Below are 20837 nucleotides of genomic sequence, written 5' to 3'. Positions count from 1 at the left end.
CAAAAACAAACAAAACTGGTTTTATAAAGCAACACTAGTCGAGAATTATATAACAGCACTACATGTCACAAAGCACTTTCAAACAGCATTTCATTTCATCCTTGTCACACTTTAGAGAAAAAACAGTGTAAGCATTTCCTTTTAAAGAATAAACAGACTCAAAAGTCATCCAAGATCTGTTTGCTTGTCCAGTGCAACTGGCACCAAAGATGCCTATTTTAATTATTTAAACACCATTAATAAAAATGATTGGATTTTTATTATTTTCAATTACAAATGTTTTTGACTACTATAATGAATTCCTATTTTTTTTAAATAGGACTTTTCTCTCACTTGTATTTTTTTTTTAAAGAGAGATAGACAGAGAGAGAGAGAGAGAGAGAGAATTTTAATATTTATTTTTTAGTTTTCGGCTGACACAACATCTTTGTATGTGGTGCCAAGGATCGAACCCAGGCCGCACGCATGCCAGGCGAGCACGCTACCGCTTCAGCCACATCCCCAGCCCATGAATTCCTATTTTTAAGTCTTTGATAGTTACTATTTTCAAAATGACACTACTAATCCCAACCTTTTTCAAGTTTTAGGAAATATACATTCCCTTTCTTCAATTTTACTACTTCCTCTATTTGGCATATGTTGCATCTACCCACCCTTGACACAGAAGTTAAGGATTATAAATGCTATTTAAAAATTCTCATATGTACCTATAATTGCTGTGAGTAGCTAGACTTCAAGATGGGTCCCCATGATTGCTGCCTCCTGGTATTCACATCCTAATGTAATCCCCTTCCTCACAATTAATCAGTGTGAAAATGGTACATTTGTCACTGTTGCAAGTAGGTTACAGAAATAATGAAGCTTCTCTCTTGGTCTCATGCTACTCTCCCTCTCATGGCTCATTCTTGGGGAAAGGCATAATCATGAGTAGCCCTATAGAGACCAAGTGGCAAGGAACTGATACCTCCTGCCTAGGAAGCAGTTTCTCCAGCCCAGGTTGAAAGCTTGACTGCACCTCAGGAGACCCTGCAACAGAACCACCACTTAAGCCCATGGTTTTAGATTGTTAAATTTTGGAGTACTCTATTTAAGCAGCAAGAGATAACTAATGCAAATGTTTAACATGTTGACAGTAATTAGCAGCTGTGACCAAGCCTTTATAACTCAGATGAAGTGACAGCATATGTTTATCTTAACAGCTTATGCTCTTCAATACAGTCTTTTGTTTTCTTTTTTTATTATAGAGGTACTAGGGATCCAACCCAGAACCTTCTGCACCCTAGCCAAGTGCTCCAAGCTATACGCCCAGCCCAGATGCAGTCTTTCTGGCATCAACAACTTGAACAGTTTGCCTGCAAAATTTCTCCTATTCCCAAATCTTATCCCTTCATCATTAGATTTCCCACATTTCTTGTGGGAAATAAATCATATTTAAATAATTTGTACTTTTACATGTTTTTTTTTCTTAAAAGTAAAATTATATATAATTACCTCTTCATACATGTTTTTACGAAACTCCAAGTCCTCAGTAAGGCTCTGACATCGATTCTCCAAATCCACTTTAAGTAAAGTTTCATCTGCTAACTGTTTTTTGGCAGCAGATAAAGAGGCTTCCAACTATTACAAGGGGAAAAAAAATGTGATAAAATTACACAGCAATCATTTAACAATGAATTTAATATATATGAATTGAATCAAATATTACAATTTCTATACATTTATAAAGGTATAATTACCATATTTTAACCTTTACCACAGAATTTTGGGTTCACTTGCTGATCCCACTTACAGGGTACCAAACAGATCACCTGTTAAAATGGCCAATAGAGTACAGAACAAAAACCTATCACTCCTATTTTTAAAATCAAACCAATGATTTTTAGTTAACCACTTTGATATTTTCCTGTGTGCAAGAAACAGCATTGCAACATCTTCTTTCCTCACCTCACATCTTAGTACAATCGTGAAATAGGTTCTGAGAGCATCTACACAAGAAAGAATGGCAAGATCTATATAACCCCCACAGAATGACTGAGAGGTGATTGAGCTTTACATGTTAAGATACCTAAAAATTTTCTTCAGGGAGCTTTACATGTTAAAATACCTAAAAACTTTCTTCAGGTAACTGATCCAAAAAAACTAAAATTCCAAAATAAACATATAGCCTTTAAAAATCAATCAATCAGGGCTGGGGATATGGCTCAAGCGGTAGTGCGCTCGCCTGGCATGCGCGTGGCGCTGGGTTCGACCCTCAGCACCACATACAAATAAAGATGTCGTGTCCACCTAAAACTAAAAAATAAATATTAAAAAAAAAAAAAAAATCAATCAAACCAAGGATTAAGACACTTGGTAATTAACCTTCCAAACATGGCTCACAGCGTTTACCTTACCTGGGCAATCTGATCCTTCAGATCCTCTAAATCTGCCTCTAAACTTTTTTTGTCGCCAAGGGCAGTAGCCAGAGCTGCATCTTTAGAGTTCAGTGCTGCTTCATATTCTCGAAGCTTGATCTGGGCACCATTCAGATCAGATTCTTTCTTAGCATAACTGTAATACATTTGAAAAAGCACAGATATCAAATTATACCCCTGATTTTGAATCCTTCTCCTTGCCTGCTAAAAGGAAAAATAAAAGAGGTGGTTTAAATAAGGGCTATCCAAACCTATTAGAAAAGCAATTCAGGGGCGTTAGATCTAGAGTTTTGGGTAGATAACAATATTCTCCTTCACTGTCACATCACTACTAGTGTTGGTTGTCTGAATAAGAACACATTTCATCCTTTTCTATGAAGAGACACATTAAAAAAAAGATTTTTTTTTTGAAAAAAGAAGTTTATTTTAAATACAACAACACAAACGCAAGATATATAGGAGACAGGCAAGATATAAAATTAGATTAATTACCTGAGAATGAAAAGTTATTTTTGTATTGGTTGTGTTTTTGTTTTGTTATTGGTGGTGGTATTACTAAGGATCAAACCCAGGGCCATGTGCATGCTAGGCAAGTACTGTACAACTCAGCTACAGCCCCCCAGTCAGAAGTAAGTTATTTTAAGAAGCAATTTTATACCTTAATGATGTATCAAGTTATATAGAAATTCTCTTGTTATGTGTTTTTTGCTTGGTGGTATAACATTAAGATACACGTGTACTGTGTGTGTGAGTGTAAATGTTAATTAGAATTTAACTGACCCCAAAAGCTTAAAAGCAACTTCCACTTCTTATATGAAGTGATTTGAAATTTCCCTAACTACAAATAAGAGCCTTCCTAATATTTTGTAGAAAAATTATTTTATATTGTTAACTACCAAAAAATGAGGATGGAAGGCTAGGTTTTGTGGCTCAGTGGTAGAGCACTTGCCTCCTATGTGTGAGTCACTGGGTTCAATTCTCAGCACCACATATAAATACGTGAATAAATAAAGGTCAATCAGCCATATAATGCTGACAAAAAAATATTGAAAAAAACATTAGGATAGATTGATTGACCTTGGTGCCAGGGATTGAATTCAGGGGCACTCAACCACTTGAGCTACATCCCCAGCCCAATTTTGTATTTTATTTAGAGACAGGGTCTGTGAAGCTGGGTTTGAGATCCTCCTGTCTCGGCCTCCTCTGGAGAACTGAGATTACAGGCATGTGCCACCATACCAGGCAAAATGAAGTTTTAATTGAGATTTTTTTTTCTTTAGTATTAGTTTTTATTATTATTAAATTGGGTTCTACATTATAAATTACAAGTTCATTTGGATACAGTTTGTCCAATGATTTTATTTTAAAAGACAGAATTTTTTTTCTCATTCAAGTAACTATCATTAGTTATATAATAAGTCTTAATATCAAATTTTCAATAACTGTTCTTAAGTAAAATTGCTAATGTAGAAGTTACTTCTACTACTGACTTTTGAAAAAGAAATTTTTTAGTTAATAGAAAAATTAAAATAGTCTTGTAATGTTAAAAGAAAATGAATTTAAAAAAAAAATCAACCAAATGGTAAGAAAATACAACTTAAAGACTTCTTACACATTTTGGTATCATAATATAACTAAAATCTCAGATCTTTTTACTAAAACCCATATTTCTAAAAGCCACAAGATGGCAGGCTTTCACTGAAAACTAGTTTAGAAGAGGTTAAAGAAAACCACAGAATCATAACCTACAGCCAGAATGGTTATTCACCACTTCATTCAAGCACTGGGTCTCCACAGAAATAGAATTGCATCTTGTGAAGGAGCCACTATTTTATTCCACTATAAAGTGGCCAGAGTTGGAATAGGATACATAGCATAATACATGATTTAAAGTAAAACTGTATTTTGTTGAGTACTGCACAATACTTAACAAAAGCTACTAGCTCAAAATTATTTAAAAATTACAAAATCTCTGCTTCACCGCTATTTAGTGTTTCAATCTTAGACCATAATGTGGTGCTTCATAACTGCGACTAAACCTATGCTTTCTACGGACCGACAGCCTACCAAGAATGATGGAGAACAAAATATCACGATGATATTAGACTACTGCAGTGTTCTGTAAAAATGGGTATATTTTATGAAGTATCTTCTTCATGTACTTATTGAATCACACTGATTTTATGGGTAGTACATGCATATAGCTTGAGACTCAATCTTCCACTAAGTAAAAGATACTGTGCAACATTTTGTACATTGTAGAAAATACAAGAAGTCAAAAAATTAATCGGGCAGTGCACCCAGATGACTAAAATATGGTTCTTTCACAAAACAAAATAAGGTAAGAAGAGAAGGACTAAAATGGATGAGTACCTTGAGTTTCTTAGTGCTAGCAGTTGAAACTTTCTAAGAGCTTTAAGTTCAGCCATACAACGCTGACAGTGTCTATTTAATGTCAAGTTCTTAGTCACTTAAAACAGTGATAGTCTATGAAAATATAAACTGCTCCATTATAAATGCTACCTTAAAGCTCTTCCACCTTGCTGAGCAAATTAGGTAGATATAAATCAGAGGCTAGAGATGTATTTACAATTGCAAAGAATTTATTATTTGGCTTTTTCCCCCTATACAGAAGTATACTTCCCAGTGAATACCAACTGTTAGGTTTTTAAAAACATGCACGTGATTAGAAGCTCGAATAATGGTGGTGGTGGGGGGGGCAGTTTAAAAAAAAAGTGCCTCCAAAGGAAAGTAACCATCTCTTAAATTTCCTTCTGTGGGGAAAAAATATCTTGTGTATATATCAATACACACAATGTACACAGAGAATATTTCTGAACACTTGTACACAAGAAAAGAATGAATGGTTCCCACGGAGGAACTGGAAATTGGCCTAATTCCTTTGTCTTGAGGGACTACAACAATCACAACTCCTATCAGGGCCTGCTTATATCCAACTAGACTAGAGGTAAATATCTGACTCTGGAAGCCAATCTCTGACCAGCAACAATTCAGATTTCATCGTTCAAAATCTGAACTATGGAAATCAACTACAGTGAAAACTGGAACTAATAAATTGTTAGAAGGCATGACATGATTAGTAAAAAACAAATTAAACCAGGTAACACCATGAAAAAAACACGATATCCCCCTGCCAAAGAGTTGAGGTTTTAAGATTTTATGATTCAAAAAGTATAAATCTTCTAACAAAACCTTTTAATAGCCAATAACAGTACTTTCAAAAGCATGTTTTATTTTGTGTTTGTTTATGCATGGAGATGCTAGGATTAAAGACAGAGTGCAGGTATGGTATCCTGTCAATCATTATCCCAACAGTCCTAGTTTTCTGCATGTGGTTTGAAAACTTCTGATTATCTAATGTCCAAGCTCTTTAGTGTAGCATGGCATAGCCACCTGCAGAGACCTTCAGGACACAAGTCTTGAATACCTTCTGGCTTTGGATCTTATTCTCCCCAACTCCAGTGTCATCTATTCTAATTCTTAACTCCATTTAACTCCTATCATTCAAAACTGAGACCAAACAAACATCATCTCTTCTTCTTTAAAGCTTTCTTGCTTTATCTCTCCTAGCAGGAAAAAAAAAAAAAAAAGACATCTGGATTCCACTGCACTTGGTTCAACATTCTACTACAATGCACAGGACACCTTCTTTCAGAGTAGATGCTCCAAAAAAAAAAAAGAAAGAAAGAAAAAGCAACAAACCACAGCAAGAAATACAAATACAAAGTTCAGAGCAAAACCTAAAGTCATATTTAATGTAACAGTTTATCGGTAGAAAAGTATCTTCTGTTTACTGAGGATGAAGCTTATTCTGAGCCCAATCAACCTAGATCTGCCCTACAAGCCACCATGGCCTTCTTGCACAGAAAGACAGCAGGCATTATACTGTCCAACACAAGCCACTTTCTGTGATGCCAAGTAATTTATAGTCTCTTCTCCTATAACTTTGTGAGTGAACTTTTTGGTTTTTCTAATCCCCTCCCAAAATGCAGAATAATATTTTATACACAAGTACACCAGAGAGTTTGAAGGCAGAGAAAGGACTGAGTCTAGGCCCTAAATTTTTAAAACTTACTTATTTAATCCAAGAAACACTGAGTATCTACTATGTACTACCCAGATAGGAAGATAGATAAGACAGGGTTCCTGGTGGAGTATACTTTGCATTTTAGGAGATTTTTCTTTCTTTTACTGGACCCTGAATACCTTTCTACTGCTGTAGGTCAGACACTAGCCTATGTCACTACACTTAGGTATTTAGCTGTCTGGGTGACATAAAGGTTTATCTTGTAGATGCTCAAGTAAAGCAATAAGGAAGGACTTGTAAGGGGTACTGCAAAGGGAGCTTAGGGCAAATAGTTCTTGTAGTTGTCCTTACATCCCAAACACCCTTCAGCTGTACAAATTATTCTGTGTACATACATTTCTTTTCTTCCTCCTTGAATCCATAACATTAACAGTGGCGAAAAATTAATGTTTCATAAAGCTAATAAAGGGAGGAGAGTTGACGACTACTACTTCTACACCTTGCACACACTTTAAAATTACACTGATCATACAAATTCCTAAGTTTCTGGATGTGCTTTACTACTCCAAGCGACAGAACTCTTTGAGGGGAAGGCCCATTCTTATTATCCCTATATCTTCTATACAGAAACAGAAAGCCTGGACATTACTGTCATTTTGTTAACTGTTAAAAGAACATGGGGCTGGGGGTACAGCTCAGTGACAGCGCATGCATTTCTGACACCCTAGGTTTGATTCTCAACACCAAAAAAAAAAGGGGGGGGGGGGGGGGAAGAACCCTCCACACACACCTTCCTAGAAAGCTCCCTCCAGGGTTTATCCCAACAGTCCTAGTTTTCTGCTTTTTTCATCCCATGTAAAATATCATGTCTTTTTCAAGGAAAAAAAAGTAACTGATACTTATATATTCTCTGTTAGTCACATTCTGAAATATCCTCCCTAACAACTTACCCTACCAATTTCCAAGAATGGATGAATCATAAAAAATTCTTAAGATTACACTCAAGCTGGACATGGTATAATATCAACTAGTAGGAAGGCTGAAACAGGAGGATTACAAATTTGAGGTCAGTCTTGGCAATTTAGCAAGATTCTATATCAAAATTAAAAATATAAAGGTCTGAGGATGAAGCCCAGTAGTTAAGAATGCACCCCTAAGTTAAATCCACACACAAACACAAGACTACACCCAAGTCTCCATCAGATTAATAGCCTTGAATCAATGAGTTTTATGTCCACAAGATTAAGATTATGGAGGTCATACATGAGTTAATATTTTGAACATAATCTTTTAGGTTTGTAACTGTATTGCTTCTCATCACTGAATACAGTGTGGACAGCCCAAATGTAGTTATCAGCAGATAACTGGTCAGAGTGCAGAAGCCTGCAGAATTGACATCCTGAAACATACACATACTAATTTGCTGAAGCTATTACATGCAGAGATATCTGACAGTGTCATGAAACAAAAAGCAATTTAAACAGGGATCCAAAGTCATTAGAAGTTATTACTGAAGGTGTTAGAATACATTTTTCTTTGACTATATTTTCTTTGACTATATTTCCTGACTGGCTTTGTTCAGTGTCATTGACCTGCCCGACTAAACTATTTCTACCTCCAGAGAAAGAATTTCTAGTGTTTTCATTTAAATTCAGTGTGAATCTAATGCTACAAATATGTGCACTCCTGAATAAGTCATAAAGTATTCCCATTTCCTTTAAATATTCTACACAAGAAAAAAAAAAAAACACACAACCAGGAAAACAAACAGCTTTATAACACTATATCCTAAGAATTCCCTCCCTTAGCAAAGTTAGCTTTCATTTCAAATAAGCTTGAATTACACTAGTCACATTAAGCAGGCAGTTCTAATTAAATATTTGACCATTAAAGAAATAAGCAGCTAGAAAGTATATATTTACATTCCTGTTAACATTCTCCAGTAATGACTAAAGAGTAAGATATGGCTTTAGTGATATACTATGGTGTACTTTCCCAATAAGACCTAGCACCATTAACTGTCTGGGACACATAGCTATCCTTTGCAGAGTCCTGTTAGACTAACACAGATGCAACAGGTTACTCCATCACTTTCTAAATTTCTCCTGCCATCTCTTACCACCATCAATACCATGTACCTTACTGCTCTGACCATATTGGTTGTTCAATCTATAGTTTGACATTGACATTAACCTTGGCTTCTCTACTTAAGTAATTGTCTGTGGAACTCAGGGTCTAAACTTTGCCCTCTGTACTACCCCTTCTGTTGGAAAAACTCAATCTCACTTTCTTTATGTTCTTCATTTGTTTAGGTGTACCTCAGACTGGTCCTACCTCTAAGAAAGTAGAAGTTAGAAAATGCACCCAGTTACAGAACTGCTAGAAATGTTCGATGAACCTCTTTGGGAAATACATAATTACTATATAAAATAACTGTAGAGAACAAGTTTTCCCAGTCATACCACATACATAATAATATGCTGAAAATCATTTAAGACCTAGTAAGTTATGACACAATAACTACTTGAAAATTAATTAAGAAGCATATCATTACCATAAACTCTTAAAAAAAAAGATCAGTTAAACAGAGAATAAAAAGAAATCAATCACAAAACTTGTAGGAACTAATATGTAGAACAATTAGAAGCTCAATACAAAATAGTTTAAATTAGGTATTGGCAAATTATCATCGTTCTATTAACATTTTCTTGGTCCTACTGTGTAACACCTGACACAAATGCTTAGCTGAATGAAATTTCTAGTTGAGGGGGGTTGGGGTTGTGGCTCAGTGGTAGAGCGCTTGCCTAGCACGTGCGAGGCCCTGGGTTCAATCCTCAGCACCATATAAAAAATAAATAAATAAATAAGTAAAGGTATGTGTCCAATTACAACTAAAAATAAAAATAAAATAAAAATATTTTTTAAAAAAGAAATTTCTAGTTTGACCAGTAGCACAACAACAAAAGAATGAGCGTTTCTCTTAATCACTCACAATGTAGTTGTAGGCAAAGAATCTGTTCACTTTTAGGACAGGACCTATAGACATGCTTCAGTTTGGTTTGCTTATTTAAGAGTCATAAATTTCATTTTTCCTCAGGTACTTTTGTCCTTGTTCTTTGATTTCCATATACAAAAATGTATGTGCGGGCTGGGTTGTGGCTCAGTGCTATGGGGCTGGGTTGTGGCTCAGTGCTATGGCGCTGGGTTCAATTCTCAGCACCACATATACATAAAATAAATAAAGGCCCACTGACAGCTAAAAAAAAAAATTTAAAAACAATGTATGCGCAAAAAGTCACATTAAAAAATTAAAGACCTGGGGATATAGCTCAGTTGGTAGAGTGCTTGCCTCACATGCACAAGGCCCTGGGTTCAATCACCAGCAACACACACACACACAAAGACCTAAATTATAAATGGTCCCTTTTTTGGCAGACTACATGCCTAGAATAAAGTATAAAGCTAACTTCTAGATATTAAATGTGCATGAAATTTCCCAGAGATTTTTATGGTACCACATATGCAAAAGAGTAGACAAGGTCAAGAATCTGTGTTCATCAAATGCTTGCTAAGTGAAAAAAACTTACTGATATATATGTTCTCCTGAAAAAAAAAAAATTCATTCAAGACATAATGACTGATGGATCTAAGAATATAAACTTTCAAGTTACACAGTTGAAAAAATAAACTGGACAAGAGCCATTCCTGTTTCCAAAGATAAAAAACAGAAATACAATTACTTGAGATTTTTACTCCTGCCTTAATATGTCAGACAAACCAATAATATGAAAAACCAGAAAACAAACAACTCTCAAGTTAGTTTTGAATTCCACTAAATCCTCTCTGGCTACTTACATCACTTTCTAGCATTTAAGAAACTATTACATGCTGGGGCGGTAGCTCAGTAGCAGAGCACTTGCCTAGCATGTGAGGCACTCACTGGGTTCGATCCTCAGTACCACATAAAAAACAAATAAAATAAAGGCACACTGTCCATCTACAACTACAAAATTTATTTTTAAAAAAGAAGCTATTACAGATTGTCATCTTACATAAAAGAGAATCAACAAATGTACAGATTGAGAATTTTCTGAGGCATATACTGTAATCTCCTGAATGGAAATGAGTTTATTAGAGAAGATGAAAGAGAAACAGATGCCAAGCCAATAATGGGCTTTCTCTGCCTGTGTTTAGCTACCTTTCTTTTTTAAAAAAATATTTTTTAGTTGTTGATGGACCTTGATTTTATTTATTTGTATGCAATGCTGAGAATGGAACTCATTGCCTCATGCATGCTAGGCAAGCGCGCTACTACTGAGCTACAACCAGCCCGCTAGCTACCTTTCTTAACTTGACATTCACTCCTTACTTTTTTTTTTTTTTTTCCCACTCCTTACTTTTTGCTTTAGGACAATTCTACTTTGGAAAAAGAAATTCTGGGGGATGAAAAGGAAATACAATTCAGTTTTTCATTTTCAGACAAAAACATAATAGCTACCATTCTATACAAAATTATTCCTAATCTCCACAAAACAAGGATTTTTAAATTCCTCAAACAGATATGCTCTACATAAAGCCAGGCCAATTAGGCACAGCTGTCTGAGCTCTGTTCATGTTTTATATTACCATAAGGTTCTCTAGAACAGCTGTCTGGTGGCAGCTGAACACCACTCAACACAAGTACATTTATTCAAGTGACTATCAAATCTGTTCCTGGTGATCTCTTCATACCCATAGCTCAGAATCTATGTGGTCTTTATTATCTAGTCATGGTCCAAACTTTTCGAAGAAAAATAAACTTTGAGTTTAAAATAAAGGTTATTAATATGCCTACAGAAAAATCTTCTGTCCTAAAACTAAATAATCTTATTTCATAATAGGCTCAAAGTGCCTATTAAATATGCATTTGTTCCAACATTACCTGATCAGTTTCAATAGTATCCAATTACCATCCCTTCCAAAGGGAAAGGGGATTTGATCTACAACATTTCTCATGAAAGAAAATTAATGAACTTCCCTGTTATTAAAACAAATGTAATACACAAAAATTCCAGATAATCTTGTGATCACAATTCTTATTAACAAAGATTGCTACTGGCATATGCAAAAATACTAAGAGGCTTTTGCACAAACTCCAAAGCTATTGCTAGTAGTTGATCAGTCAACAAAATTAACCAACAACCCTATCAGAATCAGGAAAACCCTAACTGAAACCAGATTAAAATTAGGAAAACTACTAAAAGAGATTGAAAGTAGACCACAGAACCTTTTCTTTGAAAACAAGAAATTCACTCTAATAAAAACAGGCACAGGAATTGGGGAATAGACACTTTAAGTACTAATACGAATGACTTATTCATTTAAAAACAACCACTACCAGTATTTGGTCACCTACCTACTATGTGCAGGCACTGACCTAGAAGCTTAGATACCAGCAGTTAACAAAATATACGAAATTTCTGCCCTTATGGAACTTCTTGTGAGAAAGGTCACAAAATGCACAAATACAAAAGCAAGGCAGCATAGGGCACAGTCATCACTTGGCTACCTGCATTGCGCACGGCGGGGGGGGGGCGCTGGCATCAGGTCTATGGGGCCCAGTGTAGCGCAACGCACCTGGCGGAGAGAATCTGGAGGCTGAGAAGACAAGGATAGGCCCAGGAAAATGAAGAAATGGAGCAGCCTGTGCAATGGAGAGGAAGGCCGCCCTTTGGAAAGAGGTGAAGCCACCAGCCGGCAGGAAATAATAGAGACATGCCCACCATACCCAATAGGCAGATCAATAATGGAATGCGTAGAGATGGAGATGATATGGAAATGAGAGGAGATGAGAGAAATCAGGAGAAAACTTAGGGAGCTGCAGTTGAGGAACTGTCTATGTATTCTTATTGGAAGAGCTCTCTAATCACCATGACCAGCATAATGAATTTTGCCTTATGCCTTGACTTGGTCCATTTTCCATGAGATTAATACTGTGATACCCCTGTTTTTCTTTTCCTTGCATTTTCCTGATATGCCTTTACAGATCTGTTTGCTATGAACCTTATGTTATTTCCATGTGTCAAGTGGGTCTTGCGTTGCCAGCTTCTGGTTGAAGACAGCCTTTGCACCCAACCTAAGTTTCTGACAGCAGTAGGGTTTTACCCATTTGAATGGAAACATATAAAGTTAATAAAGCAGTTAAAAAGAAAAAAAAAAAAAAACACGAATACATATGTCAAGAATAACCACTATTTGGAAGAAAAATAAAGCAGAATAAGGAGTGTAGAAGGGGAATATGATGATTGAATATAGTGGTCACAAAGACTAATTCTGTGCCTATAATTAACAGCCATTTTTACATTTTTCAAGCCTATATTTTATTTAGCAACATGAATACTAGTATCAATTGTAATTTCACTACTCCTTGATGGATTGTGTGGAACTCAACCTTCTGCAAAAAACAGCCTCCTACAAATCACTGTTAATAATTCTTTTAAGGGAGTTTACAGAGTGTTGGGGAATTTGTAGCTATAACAGAAAGCAAAATCTGACACTAGCCAGTCCACAAAGAGATTCCAAACTATCAATTATTTACACAAAATTATCTAATCAATGAAACAAATGTCTGGAAATATCTTGATAAGTTCTAGGAATGAGAAGAAAAGTGGGGCTGGGGATGTGGCTCAAGCGGTAGCGCGCTTGCCTGACATGGGTGCGGCCCGGGTTCGATCCTCAGCACCACAAGCAAACAAAGATGATGTGTCTACCGAAAACTAAAATATAAATAAAATATTAAAAAAAAACAAACATTACAGATCAGGGCTGAGAATATAGCTTAGTCAGTAGAGTGCTTTTTTTTAAAAAAAAAAAAAGAGAGAGAGAGAGAAGAAAAGTACATGGTATTTCAATAACGCATGAGTCGTTTTGGGACACAAATGGCACATTAAACCCGACTCTACTGTTACCCATTCAGAAACCTGATTAAAACAGCAAAAGTACAAATTCCTGGGGCTGGGGTTGTGGCTCAAATGGTACATCGCTCGCCTAGCACGTGTGAAGCACTGGGTTCGATCCTCTGCACCACATAAAAATAAAAAATAAAGATATTGTATCCACCTAAAACTAAAAATTAATATTTTTTAAAAAGTACAAATTCTTGAGGAGAAAAACTGAAAATGAAGTGACAGTATTTTAGAAGGCCAGAAAGCAGATCATGAATAAAAACAACTTAGCCAATCCAAGGGTGCTGAATCCTAAGCCAGACATTGGGTGAAGCCATACTTCACCTCAAAGAAGTATAATCAAGAAACCTCATTCATAAGAACCTCCAGAAATCTAGACACTGTGTGTTGGTTCAACCAATGTCAATTCTAACCTCCTGGTAGTACTTTCATACAATAGAAAGTCACCTCTCTAAGTTCCCCCAGACTCTCTTGCAGCTATGATGCTGAATGCCAATTAGGTTCTCTAACCAAATTCATACATAAACAACAAAGAAGAAATACAGGAATGCACGGGACCAATATAGAAATGCATGGGATCGCATTCCAGGCCCTTGCATCAGATTTTCTGCTGACAAACAAGTCATGAAGGACAGAAAAGCATGAAGTTTTTCCTATGTCAGTATCACACATATTACTGTAGAACTAGTTAGGTCTTGAAATCAGGAAATGTAAGTCCTCCAACTTTGGTTTTTGGTTACTGCAGTTCCCATGCATTACCACATGAATTTTACAGCCAGCTTATCAATTTCTGCAAAACAACAAAAAAGGCAGCTATCATTTTAGTAAGATATAACACTGAATCTACAGAAGAATTTGAGGAGAGCTGCCTCCTTAATATTTTTTTTTTTAATTTATTTTTCAGTTCTCAGCGAACACAACATCTTTGTTGGTATGTGGTGCTGAGGATCGAACCCGGGCCGCACGCATGCCAGGCGAGCGCGCTACCGCTTGAGCCACATCCCCAGCCCCTGCCTCCTTAATATTATATTCCAATCCATGAACTGGGATGTCTTTCCATTTATCTAAACCTTATAAAATTTTTTTCAGCCATGTTAAGTTTCTAGTTAGTGTGTAAGTCTCTCATTCCCATAATATTTATTTCTAAGTATTTTATTCCTTTTGATGCTATAATTGCTTTCTTAATTTCATGTTTGGATTATCTGCTGCCAGAGTACACAAATACAACTGATTTTATGTATATAAATTATATATTTGTATTATATAAAATATATACTATATATATATGTATCTATGGTATACTGACATTGCTAAACTTATTAACTCTCTGTTTTTGTTCTTAAAAGATTCCTTAAATTTTTCTATATACAAGATTATTTGCAAATAAAGGTTTTTTACTTCCTTTTTAGTCTTAATCTCTGGTTAAAACTTTCAGGACAATGTTGAATAGAAGAAATGAGAGTACACATTCTTGTTTTATTCCTTTGATATTTACCAGAAAATATCACTTGTCTTTTTCATAGAGATTCTTTAGCAAAAGTTTCCTTTTATGCCTACTTTGGAAATTTTTGTCATGAAACGTAATGGACTTGGTCAAATGTTTTTCCCACATCTTGAACATATGGTTTCTGTTCTATTAATATGGTGTATTACTTTGACTTTCATAACTGAAGCAACCTTATACTTCCAGGATAAATCCTACTTAATAACTGTATAATTCTTTTTATATGCTAATGGATTTCATTTGCTAGTACAGATAAAGTATCCCCTTATCTGAAATACTCTGAAGAATACCAGATTTAGAATTTTTTCATATTTTGGAATATTTCCATAAACTATAGGTCGACAATCTCTAAATCCAAAAATCTGAAATGCTCCAAAATTCAAAACTTCTTGGGCACCATTACACTCAAAAAGTTCCAGATTTCAGATATTTCAGATTTTGGACTTCCAGAGTCTAAGAATACTCAGCTTGTATTATTTTTTTTTTAATTTTCCACCTATATTCATAAGGAATATAGTCTGTAAAATTCTTCTCTAATAGGGTCCACTGTCCATTCTCCAGTATCAACAGTGGTGGCTTCCTAGTCCTGAATCACAGCTACACATTGTTTTTTGAAATTCAATTGTTTCAAGGTGTACTTGGACATAAAAGTTCCCAAAGGTCAGTTCTACAATATTCTAGGCATTATTCCTGTTCAAGCCCTTCTAAAATTTTTTTCTAAGGGCCTACATTTCATATTGTTTACCATTTGTTTTCAACGTACAAAGATCAACAAACAGAAAAAGAAATTAACTTGGATCTCTGTCTCTCCATGTGATGCTGCCCTCTGCCATGTTATGATGCATCAAAAGACATCAAAAAGCAAAAAATCCTTCAACGTATGCTGAACAGCTGCTAGGGCCATATTCTGAGACTTCCCAATCTCCAGAACAATGAGTTAAATAAACCTCTATGGAAGGAAGGAAGGAAGGGAGGGAGGGAGGGAAGGAGGGAAATTAACTTGAAGCACACAGTGGCTACGAAGAGGCAAGAGAAACTACTATATCCATAAAATTTAAATAAGAACAGGATGATATAGAGATATAAAACGAGTAATAAGCTATTTTTAAAATGACAGTAAAATTTGGAAGGGAAAATTTAGAACATCTATTAGAAGAGAAAAAAAATTTAAGGTAAGGAGACCAAAAGATCAATAAGGCCCACCATTTGACTGATAAGCATCTCAGAATATAATAAAAATAGGAGAAAATATCAATAAAGTAATTCAAGAAAATTCTTAAGCACTAAAGGACAAGAATTTCCACATCCAAAAAATTCAGCCAAATAACCAAAGCAATGTATGAAAAAAGATCTACAACAAGAATACCCTTGTGAAATTTAAAACTACACCAAAAGATCCTGTAAGGTTTAAAATTTTTCACTTATTACCACTTCTACAGTAACAAAACCTAAAAAACTATACAACATGACTTCAAAAATCCTAAGAAAGTATCCTTCACAACCTAGAATTCTACACCCAAATAATTAATATTTTTGCAAGGCAACTAGACTGGAGAGGAAGACAAGATTTCAAAAATTATTTCATTAATAAACTAAAACTAATAGGATACTTAATGACCGATATTTTAACAAATGGCATAAAAAGTCCATATTATAAAACACTGAGTAAATGGAATAAAAAAATGCTATTTTCATAGGTGATGGAAAGTAAGAAGAAACATTAGTCATATTTCAGAGTTCTGTTAGAGATTATGTTAATGTTGTGTATTTCTGCATATATTAAAAAATAACAGAGCTGCTGGGCACAGTGGCACATACCTGTAATCCATCCCAGTGGCTCAGTAGACTGAGGTAGAAGGATCATAAGTTCAAAGCCAACCTCCTTTCCTTCACTGGCAACATTCTTGAACAAGATCTCTTTCGTCTCATTCTCCCTCAATTATGGTGGTGGTTTTGCTCTTCTCAGTCAATAATCATCACCCAGGCATAGACCATGGGTATTTTTTAGGTCATATCAAATTAAAAAACTAAAAACTCCTCATTCTCCCACTCAACTCTTCCTACTGCTCTATTAATGATCCCATCCAACCCCATTGTGGATTTTCCTTCTTCTATCTAGCCCCTATGTTTTCCATGTCTGCAAGTACTCCAAATTGCCAGCTGACACCTCCACCATAAAATCCAAAAAACACCACTAACTCTCTAATCTTGAGTAGATTCCTCCAAACCTGGGGCAACACTGTCTACCCAGGTACTGCACTATAGTACCACAATACTGTAGGGTCAGGTTTCTGTGTCCCCCCCCCCCCATGATAAACAACCTGATAATGGAACCTGAGTGTCCCATCTCTGTAGTCCCAGCATCTGGTTCAAGGTCTGGCAAATGGGTTGAAGAAAAAAATAAAAGAACATTTCTGTCACGAGTATTAAAGATTTATAGACAGGTTTTAATTTCTTTTGAATTAAGGCATGGCATAAAATGGGAAAGGAGATTTTTTTAAAGAAGAGATAAAAGAAGTCTCTTTTAGTTATTCATCTTCACTTGTTCCTCACTAGCAAATGACTCCCTCAGTATTTCAAACACCATTTCAATTACTGCACCCTCCTGACAAATCCAAAATTACCTCTCTGAAGAGTATGGACTAACAATGTGAAAAACAGACATTTAATACCATTTTCAAAAGTAGTACCCAAAGGGACCTGAAAACCAAATGTCCTCCCTCCATGTCCCAAACACAGGTTACAGTGTTCTGTGAGACTGCTTCATGTCAGTAAACCAGAATCATACCTGCAGAACCATACTGCCATAAGGATTAAATGAGTCCATATATGTAAAAACTCTATCACAATGTTACAGAGACAGCTAGGATTCAGATTGTTCTACCATTCATTTATCTGCTAAGTCGTCTCAGACAAAAAATAACCTTTCTGAGCTTCATTTCCTCGTCCAGAGTAAGGTTATCAGAAGGCTTAAAAGATATTATCTGTAAAGCCTCTAGTATACTGCAGCAAACAGAACAGGCAAGAAATAAATGTCAGCTTTTCTTTGGAAGGTATGGGAGAAGGTAGGGTGGAACTGAACTCAGGGACTCTCACATGGTAGGCAAGTGCTCTACCACTGACCAACACTCCTAACCCCGAATGTCCGCTCTTTTTCCCTCCTGCATCTTGCACAAGTTTTTTAATCTGTTTAGGCCACTCTTTCTGTATCTAGATTCAATTGGTTAGATCAGATGATCTAAAACCCCTATTGCAATTCTATGATCAATAAAAATGAAATAAGTGCAAAAATTTTAAAGACCAACTAAGCATATATCATTTAAGGAAAGCCTTGCTTATTACCCAGGTCTAAACCAAAACTATCAGCAGAAACCTAAGATTATGATCCAAGTGTAGAATCTTCTCTTTTATATTAGCAATGTAAATATAACAATTTAAATGGTCAATTTAAAAAAAACCTATAGAAAAATATTAAACTATTCCAAACAGGACAAGGATATTCACCCATTCCTGATGGCATCAAAAATCGATAAAAGTGGCCAGGCACAGTGGCACATGCCCATAATCCCAGTGGCTGAGTAGACTGAGGCTAGAGAATCATAACCAGCCTCAGCAACTTAGTGAGGCCCTAAGCAACTTAGCAAGACCCTGTCTCAAAATAAACAATGGGGGGGCTGGGGATGTGGCTCAAGCGGTAGCCCGCTCGCCTGGCATGTGTGCAGCCCGGGTTCGATCCTCAGCACCACATACAAACAAAGATGTTGTGTCCACATACAAACAAAGAAGTTGTGTCTGCCAAAACCTAAAAAATAAATATTAAAAATTCTCTTAAAAAAATAAAAAACAAATAAATGAATGGAATAAAGGTATTGTGTCCAACTACAAAAAAAATAAATAAATAAAATAAAAAAATACATAGGATTTAAAAATAAATAAATAAACAATGGGCTGGGGATGTGGCTCAGTGGTTAAGCACCCCTGGGCTAAATCCCCAGTACCAAAATAAAAAAAGGTAAAAGTGCATTGCCTTTATCCAGTGGATAATATTTAACTAACAAATTCGATAACATTTAACCAGAATTAATTAGGGGACAAAAACCTGGTATTATCAGTAAAAAGGCTCCTAAATAACCATGTGGATTCAGAGAAATTGGTTAGATTGAGTCACTGTGAAGCTTATTTCCTTGATCAGAGCAAATTTAGTGGCCAATACAGGGTATCCTGTTACATCTTTAAAATGTGTTAAATGATATTCTACACAAGTATTGACAAGATGTCCACAAAATGTCACATGAAAAAAGAACATCTATAAATATTTATCATTAACCCATTTTTGTTAATAACATGGGTATGAACCTTCAAACTCTTTATTTTGGGGAGATGGAATTAAGTGATTTTTATTTTCTTCTTATTGTTTATCTGTGTTTTATCATTTTCTATTTTTGTATCAACAAGTTATTTTTTTGAAATTCCAAAATACAACTACCAAAGTACAATCTCCTTATCACAGATGTGCACTGAAAAGGAAGGTTAAAACTTTGTTTAGAATTCTTGAATTCTAGAAATAACTAGGGGACTCAGACAAGGTTCCCTCATACAGTTGACACCTGAGGCTCCTTCTCTCTGTGTGTACATGATACGACCAAACTGATGGTATAAGTCTAAGGATTTCCGATGCAGGTCTATCCGAGGTAACATAATCTGGGCAATAAAGAATAAACATAAGCAGTACTGCTCAAGAAAAAGAAAGACTTGGCAGCATATTTTTACAGTGCTTTAACTTTCATTCTGTGTGTTTACTTCCTTGAAACTGAGTACACTAAAAGATTACCTTGTCTTACCCCCTAAGTTAAATAAACAATTTCAAAAGCTATCTTGCTGTACCAAACATCCTTTGAAAGCACAGAAAGGAAATGTCATGACAGTTTAATTACTTAAGACCTATTACCAAGACTTTAACACCAATTCTATGGGTTTGATCCTGCTGTAGTTTGAATCATGAATGTTCTTCAAAAGCCCATGTGTTAAATGTTTGGCCCCCAGGGGAGCTTTACTGGAGGTAGAAAACTTATAGGAGATAGGGCCTAGTGGGAGATACTTAGGTCACTGGGGAGTATGTCCCCAAAAGAGATTGCGGGACCCTGTTTTCTTCCTATTCCTTCTCTTCACTACCTGAGCATAAAGTGAGTGATTTTTGTTTTGTTTTGTTTGGGGTTGGGGAGGGTACTGGGACTGAACACAGGGACACTGGACCACTGAGCCACATCCCCAGCCCTATTTTGTATTTTATATAGAGACAGGGTCCCATCAAGTTGCTTAGCACCTCCCTTTTGCTGAGGCTGGCTGCGAACTGTCTCCTGACCTGCTGGGATTACAGGCAAGCACCATTGCCCAGCTGTGAGTGGTTTTTATTCCACTACATACTTCCATCTTGATGAGCAAACCTGCCACTGGCTCAAAACAACAGAGCCAATCTTTCATATGCTGGAACCTTCAAAATTCTGTGCCAAAATAAAAATTTCTCCTTGTAAGTTAACTAATTCGGATAGTCTGTTATAGCATCATAAAGCTGTTTTCCTGAAAATTAAAGTATTATTTAATATGAAGTTTTGTGGCTTTTTATATTAAGACCAAAATGTGTTATCAACTTCATACAACCAGGGCAAAATGGTACATCAAAAAAAAAAAAGAGGCTGGGATGTAACTCAGTGGGAGAGTGCATTCCTAGAGTGCGCATGGCCCTGGGCTGAATCTCTAACACTGTCAACAACAACAAAAAAAAGAACAGGGAAAAAAACAAAGAAAAAATAGTAATGTGATATCTAAAAACACAGTACTATATGAAATGAAAGTTTTTAATTTTTGTGTAATCATCCTATGTACAAAAAAAATCTCAAAACCGATTAACATATATTATTTTAGCTCTG

The 20837-nt window shown here is 35.7% G+C and overlaps 1 protein-coding gene across 1 annotated transcript in view; it reads right to left on the bottom strand.

Annotated features, from left to right (window-relative positions):
* The window catches only part of Lmnb1 (lamin B1), a 53924-nt gene that overhangs the window by 25783 nt on the left and 7304 nt on the right, over positions 1 to 20837 (bottom strand). Inside the window, exons 2-3 of the mRNA XM_027949288.2 lie at positions 2394 to 2550; positions 1492 to 1617 (exon numbers count right to left, since the gene is read on the bottom strand). Of these exons, the coding sequence (XP_027805089.2) occupies positions 1492 to 1617; positions 2394 to 2550 (283 nt within the window). The remainder of the gene's footprint in view (positions 1 to 1491; positions 1618 to 2393; positions 2551 to 20837) is intronic.

The sequence above is a fragment of the Marmota flaviventris genome, chromosome 5 (genome assembly GCF_047511675.1).
Source record: "Marmota flaviventris isolate mMarFla1 chromosome 5, mMarFla1.hap1, whole genome shotgun sequence".
NCBI lineage: Eukaryota > Metazoa > Chordata > Mammalia > Rodentia > Sciuridae > Marmota > Marmota flaviventris.
This window is presented reverse-complemented; position numbering and strand designations above follow the sequence as displayed.